Source organism: Anabas testudineus, chromosome 23, assembly GCF_900324465.2.
Source record: "Anabas testudineus chromosome 23, fAnaTes1.2, whole genome shotgun sequence".
In the NCBI taxonomy this organism is placed as follows: Eukaryota; Metazoa; Chordata; class Actinopteri; order Anabantiformes; family Anabantidae; genus Anabas; species Anabas testudineus.
The window spans coordinates 4,815,648-4,839,647 of record NC_046631.1 but is presented as its reverse complement, the minus strand read 5'-3'; the positions used below and the strand labels follow the sequence as shown (position 1 = coordinate 4,839,647).

Below are 24,000 nucleotides of genomic sequence, written 5' to 3'. Positions count from 1 at the left end.
GCACCCAACCGCACTGCCTCATTGGAGCCTCTGTCGGCAAAGGTACACGAGTGACTGCACTGGGAAACTCCATGTTGTGACTATTTGATGTGACCTTCCCTCTCCATTAAAGTAGTCTCAAGCTGCTGATATGTAATAGTTTTGGTTATCTTAGCCGGTTAAATAATTTCTAATAAAATTAAAATATGATATTTGGTTATACTTTGCCCTTTGAATGTTTTAGGAGTCATTGAGCATTCATTACCTCTGAGGGTCCCACACCAGAGCAGCTGTTGTTGGGTGTTCAACAGAAGGTACATGGTGTTCTAATCACCCCCTGTGGTCCCCAGCTTAACTCCAGCCAAGACAAAGTGCACCCCTGTAAGTTCATGCATAATGGAATACGGCAGACACACAGAGGAAAGAACGCAGCAGTTGTCCTTGAGTTGCACATTTCTGATGTTACAGGTGTTTTTCATGCCAGCAAGGAATTTAGCTTCCTTCAGGGTTTAGACTCCCGCGCCAGACGAATCCCCTGAGGTCTGTACCTGCCAGTATGACAAACGCCCACAATACTGATCACAGTCATTTCAAAGCATGTATATAATAATGTGATGTTTTATTAGTCCCAACAGGGAAATTGTTTTTTTTCCCTTGCCCCCGCATGTACTTCCATACTGTATGTATACATTAAAATGATTGCCTGTGGGGTGAATTGACTGTAAATTACTACAGTGTGTGTGCGGGGGAGTGAGAAATTTGTCAGCCAAAAATGACTTTTTCGTTTGCATTGTTAACTTTGTTCATGAAAACTGAAGGGGGCAGCTAGTCTCTCATTGCCTCTGGGACATTTGGGGTAGAAAAAAAAAACTTTTTTGCCCACATTGTGACAAGTTCCCGCTGAGCAAAAACAACAGATTAATTTTCAAAATGTCAAGAAGTGCCTTTAATTTATTCCAGTGGAGTGAGGGCTTGGCTGTCTCATTCATAATGCACACAAGATGCCCTAGAGAGTCCGATATTTTTTCTGAGAGATGAGCTAGCCTGAAACTAATGAAACGACATCTGCAATTTAGCCTGTACGTCAACTATGCTCATGTCGCCCTCTCTGTCTTTGTCCGCTGTGGGAAATAGAGTATTATTCCTCAGAAATTACTTCTCAGGAATTGGAGCTGAGATGAGTGCAGATTTACTAAGCATTTAGGAAATGGGGGTATGGACACATTTCCTATGAGAGCATACAGTATTTCCATTAGAATAAAGCATCACCACAGAGTCTATTTTACAGATGGATTAGGGAATATATGTTTCCTTATGCAGATCTCTCTGCAGTGCAGCCTTTTAGCCCAGGACTAATTAAAATGTGTGAAACAGCAAGAAAATATTTAAAGATTCATCCTATTGCTTCTCTACCACTACAGCACATCAGTTCTCCGACAGTCAAGCTGTTGGGTCTATAAGTTATCCGAGTTGGGATAACTCTTGATTTGAATTCTGCTGGAGAGAGTTTGGAAGACAGCAATTTGCAGGGGCAAAGGCTGTGTCTTAGCTACAGTATATGATGTATGGCTCTTGCAGGCTGTTACATCTGCTTGTTCTGCTTGCCACATGGTGCCAAATAAATATTTCCTCCTTGCCTTTTACACACATTTCTACATGCCCACACACATACACAAGCCCCTTCAGTGCAAGCTATTAAAAAAAAAAAAAATGACCACAGGAGACAGGGTTTTCTGAAGATCACTGTAGCATCAGGATGTAGACTGCTAACCATCTTGTGGCTCACGCCCCTTAACTCCTCCTCTCTACACCCCCTATGGTGAGATTAATGCCAGGTGGAGGAATATAACATAGTTTTAATTAAGTCCAGGTCCACAAGATTCATGGACTCATTTCTTTGTCTGACAGTGCAAATGAAGGTTCAAAGGGTGCGAGGCAAGAGGGGAGACACCCTTGACTAGCAGAGTGTAATGAAAGTAGAGGTGCATATACTGTAGGACAACGTTTCTACAGTGAAAGACTTGGTTTCTGTCTACCTTCACATTGGCTGTCCCACTCAACCTGTGTATGCTGATGCACACAGCTTAGTGGTGCATTCACATACGCACCAACACACACACACACACATACATGCTGGTGTCAGAGATGTTAAAAGAGCCATAGCAGTCCGTAATGGGGAGCTTTGAAACTTAATATAAATTTGAAAATTTTATGCATGTGCTTTGACATGCACTCATGAACTTGTCTCTTTTATGAGCCTGCAAAACAGGATGTGCCCTAATGAACCACACTGGGACTGGCAAAACATTCCTGTACAGAGATGGAACCGCAACGTCAGTCAGTTTTTTTTCCCTGCTCCAACATCAATATTGTATCACGCCATGTAAGTAACATGAGATAGTTCATCGTTAACAAGTTTTTCACTGAAACAGAAAACGAGCAGTTAATGGAACTGAATTGATGAGCTAGAAACATTGTTTTTTTTTTTTTTTTCTTCTTCTTCCTCGGACACAACTTGGCTGTCTTTTGACCTTTTGGTTGGAGATTCTGGTGTTTCAAGCTATTAGCTTCTTATGTACTGTATCCTCAAGCTCTTACTGTAGCTTCAAACACAGATGTGCAGTCTGCTGTGAAGTCTGGTTAGCTCGCTTCTTTCTAACTCATTTTATTCCTGAAGAGAGTAAGGGTTAGGTGCATTAAGCCCTGGCCAAATCTATGGCACCGAATCTACAGCACCTTTTCAACCTTGATGGTCCATGTTACGTCTGAGAGAGTTTTTAATCTCTGTTTTTTTAAAATGCGACTTGCTGCTGCACAGGTAGCCTTGGGGTAATCAAAGCCTTCCAACACCATGGGGTTCTCACTCCTTCCTAAAACACTAGGATCTTGCTTTGCACTAGATCACTGTATTGAATTTCTATATAATTAAAGTCACTGCTTACAAGGTAACAGAGAAATTTTAAGTGGAAGATGCACAGGGACTATAGTGAATAAATAGCTACTCCCATCAGCTGAACAAGCTCTAATGCGTTTCACTCAATTTAGCCAGTGGACTTAGCCCTTTGCTGTTTAGCTGATTGCTATTTCCTATTCTGCTCTCTGTCACTGACTCTCTAATGCATTTGCCTTGAAGAACAGGCAAGGCAGAGTCATTTGGCAGCGCTAATCAATACTGTTCACTCTGTGCAAAAGGCTTATCAATTTCTAGGCAGTGCCTTGAATGAGAGTCGAGGAAGAATTTGGCTTATTCATTAGGTACATTTGTCTTTTTAATTTTTTTTTTTACTCAGAAAAGTACGTTAAGACAATGCCATTTAATTTGCACAAAAATCAATATCCTCTCTTCCCTTCGCTCTTGGAATACAGGTAAAACAGGGCCAGTGCAATTACAAGTGAAGAGATTTCTATTGTGTTTTTATGTTCGTCTCAGTTCGGCTGTGGCAACTCGTCTTGTTGAATGCTAATGGGAGGGGTTTGTAGACTTGCAGGGCCTAGGCAGAGGGAGACTGTGAATGATGGATGATGGCTCGTTGAGGATCCAAATGCTTCTTAAGTAATAGTGCTGAAAACGCACAGTCGTATATCTTAAATATCATAAGCTGTCTTGTCGTGGTAGAAAAGGTTACTCAGGAACCATGCTCGTAATCTGAAATGTTATGAATGAACTTGATTGTGGCTCTTAAGGCCTACCCAAAAGAGGGCACCAGATCCTGGGTTGAGGTACTGTGTTATGGAAATAACAATGCAAACAATAGGTTTAGCTCTCTGCGAACATGATCTCTTTCTGGTGCAGGGAAATTAGATCTTACACCTTTTATTATTATTTTCCATCACTTAAAAAAGCTTGAAAAAGAAGACGCAGGTTGTTAAATACAGCAAGATAAAGCATTTTGTCCAGTCCCACCATCACCTGTCTTCTCCTACTATCTGTGCTTATTTAAAGTGTACCTAGCATTAAGCCGTACTTTCTGGGTCTTCATGGGCCCAAAGGGAACTTCTCTTAACCAATTTAAAACTTCAATTTGCACCTCACCATCAGATTTATTTGATATCATAGCCTGCCAGCTCTCCCACCCAGCCTGGGGAGAATGTAGTTAATAATCCACTTCTGATCCATCAGATCATTTCAGTCAAGGGGAAGACACACAGGAAGAGATGTTTGGACAGTGAGGACATGGCTAGTAGAGTAGAGAAAATGTCAAAATACCAAAAAAGACTCAGTCAGTAAATGGTTTATAGTTTTTTATTTTTATTATTTTATTGTTGTTAATGGATTTCTTTTAATCCAATAACTCTTCATCGCTAGCCTGTGAAGTAAGTATTTGGTATTTTGGTTGTATCTTTGGCAGCCTAACTCATAAAGGTGACACTTATAAATTACTTCAAACAATGGAGTCAAAACACTAAGGAGTCAAAAGGCTCAATTGTAAATCTCACGTGTAATTTTTGGTGTTTTCTATTTTACAGAGGAACTACGGAAGCTGAGCTGGTCTGGAATCCCAAGACAGGTCCGACCAATTACGTGGAAACTCCTATCAGTAAGTTTTATGAGCACACACACTTACAGTACACATACATTGTGCATGCAAACACTAGTAGACACAGTGAAACCAGACTCGAAGACAAAGACCATGCTAACCTCATACATAAACCCGCAAGTGAAAACACAGATTAATCAAATGCGCACACACACACACACACACACAGACACACACACACACACACACAGAGACACAGATAAAAATCACACAAATAATAAACACATTACAGATGATCTCAGCCCCACACACATGCATAGATACAAACACACAAAGTTGCTGTCATATTCTCTCTCCCTACCTCCTCCCTTTTGTGATTTATGAAGACTGGTAACAGTCCTGCTTTTTTCAAACTTCAGTGGGGAAAATTAATTGCGAGGCACAAATAATTTATTCATGAGACGCGCGGTGTGTTTACTCATTAAGCCATTGTTGTGGTGTACAGCTCCTAGTCTGCAGAGAGAAGACTGGCTTTTTGAACGCCATGACTCTCCCATTAATTACAGCACAATAGCTAATGTGCCGCAGAAAAGATGTCATTAAAGGTGTGTATGTGTGTATAAGTGTGCCTGTTTGTGTTTTTGGGTGGTGGGAGGTTACCAACTGGGCGCTTCAACCATTAATGGCTGCTTTGTTTGGTCCTCCACTGAAGTAAAGGTTCATAATGCTGTATGAAGTTGCAAAGCACTGGCTGAAGCCTAGCCAGCCAGGCACAGGAGAGAGCAGGGGCACCTTAGTACTTTAACAGACTGTGTGTGTGTGTGTGTGTGTGTGTGTGTGTGTGTGTGTGTGTGTGTGTGTGTGTGAGAGTGCTTGCACGTGTCAGTGTTTTACCTAATGTACCATAGATAACAACCCATTAATGTTTAGTTCATGTTTGTGTTTTTTGATTGTACACGTTTGTTCTAGATGATTTGCATGCATATGCGAGTAGTTATTGTGTGCAAATGTGTGTATTCATATGCACCATGTTTATATAGGATATGTATTCATGTAAACAACCGCATTAAACTTTGTGGTTGCAAAACACAACAGGGGCCAGAGGTGTGGATAATGTGGAAGGCAAAGAAACCAAACAAAAAACAACAACAACAAAAAGATAAACAACTAAACCAGATTGAGTCATCCCAGTCCTACAAGCTCCAGGCGAATTGTTAATCACTCCCTGTCTCTAGCTACACGTTTACTGTATGGACATGAACTTGGTATCATTCATCTTGTTTAACTCTCAGGGGTTAGTCACAGATGCACCTAGAAACCCTCCTTGAAGTCTGTTTGGCTGTTTGACAGTCCATATTGTCCCTCCTGGTTTTCCATCACACTTTCATATTTAATCTAACTTTATAAAACTTGCAGAAATGCTGTGTGCGCAGTTTGTCTTAAATTAGCTGAACTACTGCTACAGATACATGTGTACTGTCATGTCACGCACATCTTCCTGAAACTCAGAATTTCTTACAAACAAATGGGGACGGTTTAAATGTTGACTATCCACTTGTTTTAATGAAACCAAGCTGGTGTTCCACTATATTTGGTGGGATACAGAATACAACCCATCTTCACCGAGGAGATTTCTCTGCAGAAGATTTTAAATAAACATGTAGGAGGTGTTTTGACTGTGCAAACTTAAGATCTCTATCTGAAATAATCTCAACTCCACCTTGCAAAGATTTCAAGATCTTAGAGCCTTGTGAGGCGTAAATTATTCCGGGGTTAAATCCAAGGTTTGGATTAAAGCAAGAAGTGGGCATGGGTGTCAAAAGCACTCATATCTTCTTAAGTGTCAGAACACTTGACTGCCTTCTCTGTCCTGTCTGTGGCATGATCCAGCAGAGAAATGGATAGTAGGGATCAGGCTCAGAAAAATCTATTTTCTTCCTGGCTCACAGATACAAACACATTGAAACTCGCAGCCCTCGCCATATTCCATAAGCTTGGCAGAAGCACCTAATAAAACTTCTCTCCAGTGGTGTCCCTTGTGCCCTTCTCCTGCTCACTAGCATGCACCAACTTATTAGATTTTTTTTTCCCCTCCCCTTCAGCAGACATGCTTGAGCCACGCTCTTCTTTACCTGACAAAGGCGAGAAACAAGTCTCCCCCCTGCGGCCAGAGCTCAGTATTGCTCCCATGTTGGCCTTCACTTACCACCACATCACCGAATTTGTCCGTAACACTCTTCAGTGTAATATAGCCAGTGTGGAAACTTAATAGCAGGAAACAAGAAACAAATCTGAAACCACACTGCTTGTGAGAGGAGTTTTTGGATAGCTCTCACTACCTTCTTTCGCTATTTGATCAATAGGCTCCACAGGTTGCCCCTGGCCTCAGAGACACATCCGGTGGAACCTTCTATTATTTCAGAAATAATACCACCTTATTTTTTTCCTCATTTGTTTAAAGAGCACTTGGTGTCCGAGCCCGAAGGAGAAAGGAAGAAATTAAATGGCTTCTCTGCTTTGTGAAAGAATGTCAGCCTGTGGCAATATGTACATTTGCTAATGGAGTGTGGCTGTTAAATGTGAAGTGGTGTGAGAGGAGAAAACTAACTGGCTGTGGAAATATTGATAAGGCTAAAGGCTTTTATGAAATGTATGAGGGAGCTGCAGCAGCAGAGACAGATTTAAAGATTAATATGTTAAACGGTTACCTTACAACAATACACATAATTATATTGCCTGAGAGAACAGTGTGATATTTTTTGTTCTTATGAGGCTCACTCTGTATGGATAAACTTAGAGAAGTCTCACACCATTTTGTTCCTTTTCAGGTTGTACAATACAGGCAGTACAGATTAACTGTCACCACTCAGTATTAATAACCAAGACCTGAGTCTTTTGTAAACACATCCATTTTTTTACAGTCCCAGCCATTGCCATAATGCTGCAAAATTACCACTCCCATTCAAATGCTGTTCGGCTGCCAGCCGATTTCCAGCCACTGAAAGATTCTTGCTCTTCTCTTGCTTCTCGACTTGAGATTAGAAATAACCTTACTAATTATCAAATCAATGAATTGCAGTCTCGATATATAGAAAGTAAAAAAGAGTTGTGCCATATCGCAATTTTAAAATCGTTTAATATGATGTAGTGAAGCAGGAGACCAGTCATACATCAACATGTACTTATGTCTGCCCAAGCCCATCTACCAAAATATGTTTCTGAAGAAATTTGATGTTGGAAGTCGGCCATGCAGAATCAGTGAATAGTGAAACTCACCTCCCTAGATATAAGTATAAAAATAGACACATGCACTAGCGATTGCAGGGAAAAGAAGCAAAGTTTTGTTCAAGTTTTGCTGGACCTGTAGTGGCACGATTTGTTTCCAGTCTGCTTCCAGGGTAATGTGCTAAGTGGAAATCAATTTAGATCGCGAGGGGGGAAAAAAAAAAATCCAGTTTCATTTAAATTCCCCAAATGGATTCCCCAAGCATATTTCTCCAGTTTTTTTGTTTTTATACAGAGGGTTTAGTGGAGTGAAGAACCCATTAGAGGGATGGAGGGGTCAAAGGGTAGCCTGATGCAAGGAAGAGTGAAGAGATGAGGTTTATGTAGACTGATTAACAGAAACACTCTGAACCACTGGCAGAACATGCAGAGCTGTCATGCATTTATGCCTCACTGTTAGCCTTCCATCTCTATTTTCTAAAAATCTCCTCTCACTCCTTTTAACCAGCAGACCACAAAGGACATGAAAATTAGTCACTCTGCTTCAAGCGGAAGCACACTCGGAACTTGGAGCTTTTTTTTTTTCGGCATCGTTTCAGCGTTTTATAAATATTACAGCACGACACACTGGAATGTTTCCGCATGCCAAAATGCTATGATTGGGAATTAAGAGTAGTAATAAAATAAAATGACAGTATGGTTTATGACACAGTTTGTGTCCTCTTTATAGTCTGAAGGGTGTGAATGCTACTTTCCTGTCGAGCAGTAATGCAGCTGCAGTGCCATTGACCTCCACTAAGCTGTCCATTAACCTTCCACACACGCACTGTTGTCACCCTCATTTGGCACCCAACACTGGAACCGTTGAATCTGGCCTAGTGGGTTTTGCTGTTTGTTCGTTTGCACCCGTTACATGTTTATTTGCACATGGAGCTGCTTCAACACATGAAGCGTGGACTGCTTGGCAGAGTGCTACCCTGTAAAAGCCACCGTCAGTGTTTCGTGTGACGCGTGTGAGGAGAAACACGACTGTCTGGCTGACTGGCAGCAGTAAGGTAGATGGAACAGGAGATGTGGATGTGCAGGGAGGTTCAGTGAATTTAGGGCTGTGAAAGAGTTCACAGTTTTGTTTTTCAGGGTTAGAGACTGAAACTAGCAGATAAAGAGAATAAGAAATACTTTCAGTGACGGTTGTGCTGACAGACTAAGACATTTAAGGTGGGTTTATAGGTCCAAAGAGACACACAGGTAAGTGGAGCCATAGTGTATTCATGGATTTGTGTACTTTGCTCGTCAGTTATTTCTATTATTTTAATGTCCACTGTATGTGTATGTTTACGTGTCTGCCAGCGATGTTGTATAATAATTCTCTAAAGTCTCCAGACTGCCCTTGGGGCCTTGTCTGAATTAAAAAAACAACTTTATCTTTGTGCTCTTATCGATTTTTCTTTAGACAGTTGCCCAGATTTGATAGTTTGTGTCTGTGTGTTTCTGTATGCTTGCTAGCATGTTACCTAAAAGTGGCAGCCTGCTTCTTAAACCAACAGACAACAGAATCATAACAAAGACATGAGTACACATAGATAACAAACGCATACTATACACACATACAACCACACACAGATTCAGCATGAGCCCTTTAAGGCCTGCTTTGTTTTTCCGAGTCTCTCTTTATGTGCTGTGACTTAAGTTTGATGGTGATTCCACTAAAACCAGTCCAAAACAGATTGGTCCGAACAGGAAGCAAAAGTGCTTTCAGAAAACAAAACAAAACAAAATATTTGGAGTGAAAAATATATCATGCTCTACAATGTTGCAGTATTTATATTAGTAATACACATAATACTAACTCTTGAGCATTACATGGTCATATTGCAATATCATAGGACAATATCAAACATGTCAACAACTGTCCTTAGGAGCTTTTGTAGATTTAACAGCTAGACAATTCAGCTTTTATCATTGGGACACATTTTCAGAGCCAGCAGTATTTCAGTTGTTTTGAAGATTTTAACTTTGTGAATATTTTAGACCTCTGGTCCCATCTCTCGCTTTTAATAGACTTTAGATTTGTTGTTCGGTTTGGATTGACTTTCTCCACATTGCATAAGCCTGACCGCACAAGGAGGATACACACTTTCATAAATGTATGCTCACATAAACTGCCTGACAGCCAATTCCAGGCACATACACACACACACACACACACACACACACACACACGCACACACAGAAAGGTAGCTCCCCTGACAGTGGAGGGAGAAAATATTTGGTCAACAGCACAAAGTTTTCTTTGTGAAGTGAAGTGTGTCATTTACAGACTAGTCAATCCCAAGTGAACGAGTTGGGTTTGAACTTGCTTAATTGACTGAAAACAAGTCAAGGTTTTATAAATAAAGCCGCAAATAGATGATCTTATTGAATATTTACAGAACTGAATAAATGAGTCCCATGTGGAACCCACAAGCATGTTTGTGACCACGTATCTGTGTGTTACAGACAGGTGTATTGTTGACTAATACATGGTAGAGACATCTGAGTTCTCCAGGAGAAATCTACCAGGGGAAATCCGGTTTCTCTAATCCCCTACCTCGACAACAGAATACAGGTTTCCTACTTACATGATAATTAGAAAATGAGCCGACCTGGTTTCTTACCTGGTTTCCTACGCCATTGCCCCCTCAGAAACCTTCAGTGTAGCCATGATTTGATGCAGACGTTTCACACTTTCACTTAGCAAAAAGCATGACATCAGAACTATCACAGTGCTACTTGGTAAGCAATATCCTGCTGGAAGCTGCCATACTTCTAACAGATGAACAATGGCTGCAAGTTGGTCTACTTAAACAAGTCTCTGATGAGTAGATCAAAGTAAATGAGCAAGATCTACCAAAGCTATGCTTGCTCTTTCTTCCTTTTCCAGTCTTTATGCTAAGCCAAAATAACAAACTGCTTTCTATATTGTTGTATTTTACATACAGACAGACTTGCATTGATCATCAATGATTAAGAATAGAATGGGAAAAAATACACACTATGGCTAAAAACACCAAAAAAGAGTGCAGATCAATTCAGATTAATCATTTTTACCACCAGTGTCTTATTTCCTTCTCTGAATCTATATCTAACTCTTTAAATCTTTCTCTTCCTCTCTCAGGGTTACCTGCCAGCCAACGCAGAGAGGAGAGATAGCGTCCTACAGAGGAAGAGACAAGAGTATTTTGGCTTCATTCAGCAATACTACGACTCTCGCAATGACGAACACCATCAAGACACATACAGACAGGTATATATGCACATACTTTTATGCTACACTAACACACACAATTCAAATTTATAGGAACATGTCCTTTACTGAAATAAAAGGTACAGTGCATGGTGCAGTGTGTACACCAAAGGCAACTGTCCAAACACCTTGACTGCCTTCTCTGTCCTGTCTGTGGCTGATCCAGCAGAGAAATGGATAGTAGGGATCAGGCTCAGAAAAATTATTTTCTTCCTGGCTCACAGATACAAACACATTGAAACTCGCCACCTCGCCATATTCCATAAGCTTGGCAGAAGCACCTAATAAAACTTCTCTCCAGTGGTGTCCCTTGTGCCCTTCTCCTGCTCACTAGCATGCACAACTTATTAGATTTTTTTTCCCCTCCCCTTCAGCAGCTGCTTGAGCCACGCTCTTCTTTACCTGACAAAGGCGAGAAACAAGTCTCCCCCCTGCGGCCAGAGCTCAGTATTGCTCCCATGTTGGCCTCACTTACACCACATCACCGAATTTGTCCGTAACACTCTTCAGTGTAATATAGCCAGTGTGGAAACTTAATAGCAGGAAACAAGAAACAAATCTGAAACCACACTGCTTGTGAGAGGAGTTTTTGGATAGCTCTCACTACCTTCTTTCGCATTTGATCAATAGGCTCCACAGGTTGCCCCCGGCCTCAGAGACACATCCGGTGACCTTCTATTATTTCAGAAATAATACCACCTTATTTTTTTCCTCATTTGTTTTAAAGAGCACTTGGTGTCCGAGCCCGAAGGAAGAAAGGAAGAAATTAAATGGCTTCTCTGCTTGTGTGAAAGAATGTCAGCCTGTGGCAATATGTACATTTGCTAATGGAGTGGGCTGTTAAATGTGAAGTGGTGTGGGGAGAAAACTAACTGGCTGTGGAAATATTGATAAGGCTAAAGGCTTTTATGAAATGTATGAGGGAGCTGCAGCAGCAGAGACGATTTAAAGATTATATGTTAACGGTTACTTACAACAATACACATAATTTATGCCTGAGAGAACAGTGTGATATTTTTGTTCTTATGAGGCTCACTCTGTATGGATAAACTTGAGAGTCTCACACCATTTGTTCCTTTTCAGTTGTTACAATACAGGCAGTACAGATTAACTGTCACCACTCAGTATTAATAACCAAGACCTGAGTCTTTTGTAAACACATCCATTTTTTTTACAGTCCCAGCCATGCCAAATGCTGCAAAATTACCACTCCCATTCAAATGCTGTTCGGCTGCCAGCCGATTCCAGCCACTGAAAGATCTGCCTCGGCTCGACTGGAGAGAAATAACCTACAATCAATCAATGAATTGCAGTCTCGATATATAGAAAGTAAAAAAGAGTTGTGCCATATCGCATTTTAAAATCGTTTAATATGATGTAGTGAAGCAGGAGACCAGTCATACATCAACATGTACTTATGTCTGCCAAGCCCATCTACCAAAATATGTTTCTGAAGAAATTTGATGTTGGAAGTCGGCCATGCAGAATCAGTGAATAGTGAAACTCACCTCCCTAGAATATAAGTTAAAAATAGACACATGCACTAGCGATTGCAGGGAAAAGAAGCAAAGTTTTGTTCAAGTTTTGCTGGACCTGTAGTGGCACGTTTGTTTCCAGTCTGCTTCCAGGGTAATGTGCTAAGTGGAAATCAATTTAGATCGCGAGGGGGAAAAAAAAAAATCCAGTTTCATTTAAATTCCCCAAATGGATTCCCCAAGCATATTTCTCCCAGTTTTTTGTTTTTATACGAGGGGTTAGTGGGAGTGAAGAACCCATTAGAGGGATGGAGGGGTCAAAGGGTAGCCTGATGCAAGGAAGAGTGAAGAGGATGGGTTTATGTAGACTGATTAACAGAAACACTCTGAACCACTGGCAGAACATGCAGAGCTGTCATGCATTTATGCCTCACTGTTAGCCTTCCATCTCTATTTCTAAAAATCTCCTCTCACTCCTTTAACCAGCAGACCACAAAGGACATGAAAATTAGCACTCTGCTTCAAGCGGAGCCATCGGACTTGGAGCTTTTTTTTTTCGGCATCGTTTCCGCGTTTTTTATATTCCCCCACACTGGTGTTTGCTCCCATGCTTGCTTGGGATTGAGTGTTATTGCGTTGGTTTTGCACCGTTTGTGTCCTCTTTATAGTCTGAAGGGTGTGAATGCTACTTTCCTGTGCAGCAGTAATGCAGCTGCAGTGCCATTGACCTCACTAAGCTGTCCATTAACCTTCCACACACGCACTGTTGTCACCCTCATTTGGCACCCAACCCTGGAACCGTTGAATCTGGCCTAGTGGTTTTGCTGTTTGTTCGTTTGCACCCGTCCCTGTTATTTTCCATCACTTAAAAAAGCTTGAAAAAGAAGACGCAGGTTGTAAATACAGCAAGATAAAGCATTTTGTCCAGTCCCACCATCACCTGTCTTCTCCTACTATCTGTGCTTATTTAAAGTGTTACCTAGCATTAGCCGTACTTTCTGGGTCTCATGGGCCCAAGGGAACTTCTCTTAACCAATTTAAAACTTCAATTTGCACCTCACCATCAGATTAGTTGATATCATAGCCTGCCAGCTCTCCACCCAGCCTGGGGAGAATGTAGTTAATAATCCACTTCTGATCCATCAGATCATTTCAGTCAAGGGGAAGACACACAGGAAGAGATGTTTGGACAGTGAGGACGGGGCTGGTAGAGTAGAGAAATGTCAAAATACCAAAAAAGACTCAGTCAGTAAATGGTTTATAGTTTTTTATTTTTATTATGTTATTGTTGTTAATGGATTTCTTTTAATCCAATAACTCTTCATCGCTAGCCTGTGAAGTAAGTATTTGGTATTTTGGTTGTATCTTTGGCAGCCTAACTCATAAAGGTGACACTTCTAAATTACTTCAAACAATGGAGTCAAAACACTAAGGAGTCAAAAGGCTCAATTGTAAATCTCACTGTAATTTTTGGTGTTTTCTATTTTACAGAGGAACTACGAAGCTGAGCTGGTCTGGAATCCAAGACAGGTCCGACCAATTACGTGGAAACTCCTATCAGTAAGTTTTATGAGCACACACACTTACAGTACACATACATTGTGCATGCAAACACTAGTAGACACAGTGAAACCAGACTCGAAGACAAAGACCATGCTAACCTCATACATAAACCCGCAAGTGAAAACACAGATTAATCAAATGCGCACACACACACACACACACACACAGACACACACACACACACACACAGAGACACAGATAAAAATCACACAAATAATAAACACATTACAGATGATCTCAGCCCCACACACATGCATAGATACAAACACACAAAGTTGCTGTCATATTCTCTCTCCCTACCTCCTCCCTTTTGTGATTTATGAAGACTGGTAACAGTCCTGCTTTTTTCAAACTTCAGTGGGGAAAATTAATTGCGAGGCACAAATAATTTATTCATGAGACGCGCGGTGTGTTTACTCATTAAGCCATTGTTGTGGTGTACAGCTCCTAGTCTGCAGAGAGAAGACTGGCTTTTTGAACGCCATGACTCTCCCATTAATTACAGCACAATAGCTAATGTGCCGCAGAAAAGATGTCATTAAAGGTGTGTATGTGTGTATAAGTGTGCCTGTTTGTGTTTTTGGGTGGTGGGAGGTTACCAACTGGGCGCTTCAACCATTAATGGCTGCTTTGTTTGGTCCTCCACTGAAGTAAAGGTTCATAATGCTGTATGAAGTTGCAAAGCACTGGCTGAAGCCTAGCCAGCCAGGCACAGGAGAGAGCAGGGGCACCTTAGTACTTTAACAGACTGTGTGTGTGTGTGTGTGTGTGTGTGTGTGTGTGTGTGTGTGTGTGTGTGTGAGAGTGCTTGCACGTGTCAGTGTTTTACCTAATGTACCATAGATAACAACCCATTAATGTTTAGTTCATGTTTGTGTTTTTTGATTGTACACGTTTGTTCTAGATGATTTGCATGCATATGCGAGTAGTTATTGTGTGCAAATGTGTGTATTCATATGCACCATGTTTATATAGGATATGTATTCATGTAAACAACCGCATTAAACTTTGTGGTTGCAAAACACAACAGGGGCCAGAGGTGTGGATAGTGTGGAAGGCAAAGAAACCAAACAAAAAAAAAACAACAACAAAAAGATAAACAACTAAACCAGATTGAGTCATCCCAGTCCTACAAGCTCCAGGCGAATTGTTAATCACTCCCTGTCTCTAGCTACACGTTTACTGTATGGACATGAACTTGGTATCATTCATCTTGTTTAACTCTCAGGGGTTAGTCACAGATGCACCTAGAAACCCTCCTTGAAGTCTGTTTGGCTGTTTGACAGTCCATATTGTCCCTCCTGGTTTTCCATCACACTTTCATATTTAATCTAACTTTATAAAACTTGCAGAAATGCTGTGTGCGCAGTTTGTCTTAAATTAGCTGAACTACTGCTACAGATACATGTGTACTGTCATGTCACGCACATCTTCCTGAAACTCAGAATTTCCTACAAACAAATGGGGACGGTTTAAATGTTGACTATCCACTTGTTTTAATGAAACCAAGCTGGTGTTCCACTATATTTGGTAGGATACAGAATACAACCCATCTTCACCGAGGAGATTTCTCTGCAGAAGATTTTAAATAAACATGTAGGAGGTGTTTTGACTGTGCAAACTTAAGATCTCTATCTGAAATAATCTCAACTCCACCTTGCAAAGATTTCAAGATCTTAGAGCCTTGTGAGGCGTAAATTATTCCGGGGTTAAATCCAAGGTTTGGATTAAAGCAAGAAGTGGGCATGGGTGTCAAAAGCACTCATATCTTCTTAAGTGTCAGAACACTTGACTGCCTTCTCTGTCCTGTCTGTGGCATGATCCAGCAGAGAAATGGATAGTAGGGATCAGGCTCAGAAAAATCTATTTTCTTCCTGGCTCACAGATACAAACACATTGAAACTCGCAGCCCTCGCCATATTCCATAAGCTTGGCAGAAGCACCTAATAAAACTTCTCTCCAGTGGTGTCCCTTGTGCCCTTCTCCTGCTCACTAGCATGCACCAACTTATTAGATTTTTTTTTCCCCTCCCCTTCAGCAGACATGCTTGAGCCACGCTCTTCTTTACCTGACAAAGGCGAGAAACAAGTCTCCCCCCTGCGGCCAGAGCTCAGTATTGCTCCCATGTTGGCCTTCACTACCACCACATCACCGAATTTGTCCGTAACACTCTTCAGTGTAATATAGCCAGTGTGGAAACTTAATAGCAGGAAACAAGAAACAAATCTGAAACCACACTGCTTGTGAGAGGAGTTTTTGGATAGCTCTCACTACCTTCTTTCGCTATTTGATCAATAGGCTCCACAGGTTGCCCCTGGCCTCAGAGACACATCCGGTGGAACCTTCTATTATTTCAGAAATAATACCACCTTATTTTTTTCCTCATTTGTTTAAAGAGCACTTGGTGTCCGAGCCCGAAGGAGAAAGGAAGAAATTAAATGGCTTCTCTGCTTTGTGAAAGAATGTCAGCCTGTGGCAATATGTACATTTGCTAATGGAGTGTGGCTGTTAAATGTGAAGTGGTGTGAGAGGAGAAAACTAACTGGCTGTGGAAATATTGATAAGGCTAAAGGCTTTTATGAAATGTATGAGGGAGCTGCAGCAGCAGAGACAGATTTAAAGATTAATATGTTAAACGGTTACCTTACAACAATACACATAATTATATTGCCTGAGAGAACAGTGTGATATTTTTTGTTCTTATGAGGCTCACTCTGTATGGATAAACTTAGAGAAGTCTCACACCATTTTGTTCCTTTTCAGGTTGTACAATACAGGCAGTACAGATTAACTGTCACCACTCAGTATTAATAACCAAGACCTGAGTCTTTTGTAAACACATCCATTTTTTTACAGTCCCAGCCATTGCCATAATGCTGCAAAATTACCACTCCCATTCAAATGCTGTTCGGCTGCCAGCCGATTTCCAGCCACTGAAAGATTCTTGCTCTTCTCTTGCTTCTCGACTTGAGATTAGAAATAACCTTACTAATTATCAAATCAATGAATTGCAGTCTCGATATATAGAAAGTAAAAAAGAGTTGTGCCATATCGCAATTTTAAAATCGTTTAATATGATGTAGTGAAGCAGGAGACCAGTCATACATCAACATGTACTTATGTCTGCCCAAGCCCATCTACCAAAATATGTTTCTGAAGAAATTTGATGTTGGAAGTCGGCCATGCAGAATCAGTGAATAGTGAAACTCACCTCCCTAGATATAAGTATAAAAATAGACACATGCACTAGCGATTGCAGGGAAAAGAAGCAAAGTTTTGTTCAAGTTTTGCTGGACCTGTAGTGGCACGATTTGTTTCCAGTCTGCTTCCAGGGTAATGTGCTAAGTGGAAATCAATTTAGATCGCGAGGGGGGAAAAAAAAAAATCCAGTTTCATTTAAATTCCCCAAATGGATTCCCCAAGCATATTTCTCCAGTTTTTTTGTTTTTATACAGAGGGTTTAGTGGAGTGAAGAACCCATTAGAGGGATGGAGGGGTCAAAGGGTAGCCTGATGCAAGGAAGAGTGAAGAGATGAGGTTTATGTAGACTGATTAACAGAAACACTCTGAACCACTGGCAGAACATGCAGAGCTGTCATGCATTTATGCCTCACTGTTAGCCTTCCATCTCTATTTTCTAAAAATCTCCTCTCACTCCTTTTAACCAGCAGACCACAAAGGACATGAAAATTAGTCACTCTGCTTCAAGCGGAAGCACACTCGGAACTTGGAGCTTTTTTTTTTTCGGCATCGTTTCAGCGTTTTATAAATATTACAGCACGACACACTGGAATGTTTCCGCATGCCAAAATGCTATGATTGGGAATTAAGAGTAGTAATAAAATAAAATGACAGTATGGTTTATGACACAGTTTGTGTCCTCTTTATAGTCTGAAGGGTGTGAATGCTACTTTCCTGTCGAGCAGTAATGCAGCTGCAGTGCCATTGACCTCCACTAAGCTGTCCATTAACCTTCCACACACGCACTGTTGTCACCCTCATTTGGCACCCAACACTGGAACCGTTGAATCTGGCCTAGTGGGTTTTGCTGTTTGTTCGTTTGCACCCGTTACATGTTTATTTGCACATGGAGCTGCTTCAACACATGAAGCGTGGACTGCTTGGCAGAGTGCTACCCTGTAAAAGCCACCGTCAGTGTTTCGTGTGACGCGTGTGAGGAGAAACACGACTGTCTGGCTGACTGGCAGCAGTAAGGTAGATGGAACAGGAGATGTGGATGTGCAGGGAGGTTCAGTGAATTTAGGGCTGTGAAAGAGTTCACAGTTTTGTTTTTCAGGGTTAGAGACTGAAACTAGCAGATAAAGAGAATAAGAAATACTTTCAGTGACGGTTGTGCTGACAGACTAAGACATTTAAGGTGGGTTTATAGGTCCAAAGAGACACACAGGTAAGTGGAGCCATAGTGTATTCATGGATTTGTGTACTTTGCTCGTCAGTTATTTCTATTATTTTAATGTCCACTGTATGTGTATGTTTACGTGTCTGCCAGCGATGTTGTATAATAATTCTCTAAAGTCTCCAGACTGCCCTTGGGGCCTTGTCTGAATTAAAAAAACAACTTTATCTTTGTGCTCTTATCGATTTTTCTTTAGACAGTTGCCCAGATTTGATAGTTTGTGTCTGTGTGTTTCTGTATGCTTGCTAGCATGTTACCTAAAAGTGGCAGCCTGCTTCTTAAACCAACAGACAACAGAATCATAACAAAGACATGAGTACACATAGATAACAAACGCATACTATACACACATACAACCACACACAGATTCAGCATGAGCCCTTTAAGGCCTGCTTTGTTTTTCCGAGTCTCTCTTTATGTGCTGTGACTTAAGTTTGATGGTGATTCCACTAAAACCAGTCCAAAACAGATTGGTCCGAACAGGAAGCAAAAGTGCTTTCAGAAAACAAAACAAAACAAAATATTTGGAGTGAAAAATATATCATGCTCTACAATGTTGCAGTATTTATATTAGTAATACACATAATACTAACTCTTGAGCATTACATGGTCATATTGCAATATCATAGGACAATATCAAACATGTCAACAACTGTCCTTAGGAGCTTTTGTAGATTTAACAGCTAGACAATTCAGCTTTTATCATTGGGACACATTTTCAGAGCCAGCAGTATTTCAGTTGTTTTGAAGATTTTAACTTTGTGAATATTTTAGACCTCTGGTCCCATCTCTCGCTTTTAATAGACTTTAGATTTGTTGTTCGGTTTGGATTTGACTTTCTCCACATTGCATAAGCCTGACCGCACAAGGAGGATACACACTTTCATAAATTTATGCTCACATAAACTGCCTGACAGCCAATTCCAGGCACATACACACACACACACACACACACACACACACACACGCACACACAGAAAGGTAGCTCCCCTGACAGTGGAGGGAGAAAATATTTGGTCAACAGCACAAAGTTTTCTTTGTGAAGTGAAGTGTGTCATTTACAGACTAGTCAATCCCAAGTGAACGAGTTGGGTTTGAACTTGCTTAATTGACTGAAAACAAGTCAAGGTTTTATAAATAAAGCCGCAAATAGATGATCTTATTGAATATTTACAGAACTGAATAAATGAGTCCCATGTGGAACCCACAAGCATGTTTGTGACCACGTATCTGTGTGTTACAGACAGGTGTATTGTTGACTAATGCATGGTAGAGACATCTGAGTTCTCCAGGAGAAATCTACCAGGGGAAATCCGGTTTCTCTAATCCCCTACCTCGACAACAGAATACAGGTTTCCTACTTACATGATAATTAGAAAATGAGCCGACCTGGTTTCTTACCTGGTTTCCTACGCCATTGCCCCCTCAGAAACCTTCAGTGTAGCCATGATTTGATGCAGACGTTTCACACTTTCACTTAGCAAAAAGCATGACATCAGAACTATCACAGTGCTACTTGGTAAGCAATATCCTGCTGGAAGCTGCCATACTTCTAACAGATGAACAATGGCTGCAAGTTGGTCTACTTAAACAAGTCTCTGATGAGTAGATCAAAGTAAATGAGCAAGATCTACCAAAGCTATGCTAGCTCTTTCTTCCTTTTCCAGTCTTTATGCTAAGCCAAAATAACAAACTGCTTTCTATATTGTTGTATTTTACATACAGACAGACTTGCATTGATCATCAATGATTAAGAATAGAATGGGGAAAAAATACACACTATGGCTAAAAACACCAAAAAAGAGTGCAGATCAATTCAGATTAATCATTTTTACCACCAGTGTCTTATTTTCCTTCTCTGAATCTATATCTAACTCTTTAAATCTTTCTCTTCCTCTCTCAGGGTTACCTGCCAGCCAACGCAGAGAGGAGAGATAGCGTCCTACAGAGGAAGAGACAAGAGTATTTTGGCTTCATTCAGCAATACTACGACTCTCGCAATGACGAACACCATCAAGACACATACAGACAGGTATATATGCACATACTTTTATGCTACACTAACACACACAATTCAAATTTATAGGAACATGTCCTTTACTGAAATAAAAGGTACAGTGCATGGTGCAGTGTGTACACCAGAAGGCAACTGTCCATAGAGAAACATGTAAATTGCACTCTTAACACAATACACCTCCAGAGCCAAGCAACATCTGACTACGTTGTCTTGCTGTGTGTGAACCGCGCAAAGCACACACAGTAGGAGTACCATTTACTAGTACTCATAATCATGTGTTCTGCATCTGACTTTTTTTTTTTTTAAGCACCTGTCTGAATCCCAGCAGTTGAAGGACAGAATGAGAGGTGGACCACAAAAGATTCAGTTTCCAATTACAGCTTCTTGTCACTGATCTATTCCCTCCGCACAAACCCACAACAAAAAGCTGTTTATGTTCATTTGTGTATGTGTGTGGAGAAAGGGTGTGTTTTGACAGGATTGGGCCCTGCAGAAAGGATTACTGGAACCAGTCATCTGACAAGTGCTTTTCTGCGTTCCTTTCCTTGTGTCCTTTTCTCTTTCTCCCTCATGTACTGATAAGAATCTGTCTGTGTGTCTGCTGACATGGATGCGGCGCGGTCGAACTCTGCTCATAGAGCAGACACAGCCAACCCCAAGCTTCAGATGGCTGCCTAAATGAACACTCCACTGTGGCTTTGAAAATAATATCTACTTTTACTCTCTCTCTCTCTCTGTCCCCACACACTCTTTCATTTTAACACTCAACAACTTCCCATTCATTTCAAGCCGATAAGAAACATCAAAGTGGGCTGTTGATAGCGAAAACACACATTTCTCGCATTCTGTCCAATTTCCCATTGATCTCATCTACACTGTGCCAGAAAGCTAGCATACTTTGTTTTGATGATTGTTTGGATCGTGTCTTGGAGCCTCTTTTTCTGCCAAATTTAGCTTGTTCCAACACGGTTTATGTTGATGGAATGCGTGATGATTTTTTAGGGACTTCTTTGTGTGCATGTGTGATTTATGTATGTTTGCACATATGCTGCTTTGCTACTCAAACTACACATGACAGCGGGTTTGTCAGTGTGTCAAGTGGCTACAGATGTATTTTCATATACAGGATGTACCTGCGAGTCTTGTCTCTGTATATGTTTGAATCATCTATTTTGAATCTCCATCTGTGTCCATCATCTGTCTGTCCCTTTGTCTGTTCATGTGTGTCATCATATTTTTTTATTTTTTTGTTTATATTGCTGTTGACTTACTCAAACAGCTTGTGTGTACCGTATACATACCTGTGCATATGGATGTAGCAATTGTAGAAGTCTGCTGCAGTTTCATTCCATCTCATGAAAAAGTGTTGCACATTTTTAAGCTATTTTTTTTATATGGCAGATAGAAACTGTCAGCCAGTTGCATTAAGGGAAGTTGATTCAGATTGCGATATGTGGAGCAAGCATTACACATTTGTATCATGTTGACCATATTGAGCAGGTTAGCACGATGGAGATTTATATCCTGTTGGGATATGATTTGAAACTGCCAAGTAAATAAAAACTTGTTAGTCAGTTTAGGTTTCACCTAAAGAAAACACTCCTGACTGCATTAATTATTGTGGACAACTATAGAGATGTCTACTTTAGTCAGAACGATCACAATAATAAGAATATAACCCACGAGAATGTATAATATCGAGGAAATGTGCATGAAGGGGACTTCTGCATTGGTACTTGAGTGACTGTGTGTGTCTGTGTGTGTCTCGGTATCTATGTCTAACACATTTCTCTCCCATGTTGCTGTCAGATCCACATAGACATTCCTAGGATGAATCCTGAGTCTTTGATGCTGCAGCCAAAGGTAACAGAGGTAAGGTGGACAGAGAAGACAGGATTGTGGGTACAACTCAATCCCCTGTCCTGTCGGTAGCAAGCCACGCACTCACAAACAGTCCGCCCATCCGGTCCGGACTATTTGACTTGGCTCCAGCTGCTGTCCTGCATCCATCTGACTCCTTTCTGATGAGTCTGTCTGCCTGTTGTATTGTTCATCTGCAGGGTAGACACTCTGAAATGGCGTAAATGTGGTCTCACGCACAAAAGCACACAAGTGTCACTATCAGCCACGTACAATCACAGAGACAGGTTTACATGCATATACACACACTCAAGACCACTGCTGCTATCCATTTCAGACCAGTGAAAACCCTGTCTGCCTTCAATCAAGGACACCAATCCACTAACTGTTGCTCTCTCTGCATCTGTGTCACTGTCTGTGATGCCCAAATCTGTGCTAGCCTGCCCGTTGCTTCAGTGTTTGTCTTTTTTTTTCTCTCCTTCTCTCTTTGCAGATTCACATTGACATACCGAGAACTAATCCCCTTATTCCTCTCTTTCAACAAGCTTCTGTTCAAGAGGTGAGACCCCCACCCCTTTGCTGCACACACATCACCTCACCTAGCAGGGTTTTCCCATCTGCTTTTGGGCATATGTGACTAGTAGCATCAAACAGTCTGCTGAATTGGAGTAATAAGCTAAAGATAAGTCAAAACAAAATTAAAATCAGATACAGAATAAATGACAGTATGTGGTGTGCTAATACTATCACTTGGTGTAATATTAGCATAATCATAACACTCACCGAAGTAAAATTCTGAATCAGAGAAGATATGACAAAGATGAGCCAAGGACAAGATGTCGATTGTTTTTTTGTTTTTTTTTTTGTTCCCATCTGTTGAGGAGTTTGAAACGGGAAAACCCTCGCTTCAGCACACTGCATGATTTGGCATGGGTGCACACACAGAAGCACAAACTAGGGACACACACAGATGAAGTAAAATCATAACTGCAGCAATGCATGTGATCATAGCCACACTAAACTTTCACTCTGCATGGTTATCGTACCTCCTTGTTCTGCTTTGTTAGTTCTTCTGAACAAAGCATTTCTTGTTACAGTTTGGCACAGTGTTGCTGGGGATATAAGAACTAATTATCTTAAAACCCTCTTAAGCCTTAGGTTTGATAAAACAATAACTGTCAGTTGTTGTCACTACTAGTTAGAGCACATTAGGAAAACCTGCAGCAAATAATACATCTCTGTAATGCTTAAGGATTAACTCATAATGTAAGTAGATTTGGATTACAGTATTACTTAAAAAAGTAAATGTGGTCACCTATGTTTCTGCTGTAATAAATAGATATTCAGCATATGTGTAGTGAGTTGGCTCAGCAGACCTGATCGACTGTCAGTGCGGCTTCCCAATGCAGAAAATTAACTTGATGCCATGCATACCTACAGGGTTACACTGATCTTATTATTACAGTGCTTCTGGGAGGCTCTGTTATATGTAGAGCTACTGGCCTGAGAGGAAGAGGACTGAAAGCACAGATAGAAAAATCTCATGATGCAGTGCAGACTAATGAGGTGCTCGGGACTCTGCTCTGTGTATACACCTGCGCACACTGTAGTTGTGAGCAAGCACAAACATACACACTTGTGAAAGCATATACATTTAAAAAGAAAAATACATGGAAACTACATATGTATGATCAGATCAG

The 24,000-nt window shown here is 40.9% G+C and overlaps 1 protein-coding gene across 1 annotated transcript in view; it reads left to right on the top strand.

Annotated features, from left to right (window-relative positions):
* Positions 1 to 24,000, top strand: part of tbc1d22a (TBC1 domain family, member 22a) — a 100,717-nt gene that overhangs the window by 13,283 nt on the left and 63,434 nt on the right. The window contains exons 6-8 of the mRNA XM_026361597.1: positions 4,447 to 4,517; positions 10,840 to 10,968; positions 22,250 to 22,312. Coding sequence (XP_026217382.1) covers positions 4,447 to 4,517; positions 10,840 to 10,968; positions 22,250 to 22,312 — 263 coding nt within the window. The remainder of the gene's footprint in view (positions 1 to 4,446; positions 4,518 to 10,839; positions 10,969 to 22,249; positions 22,313 to 24,000) is intronic.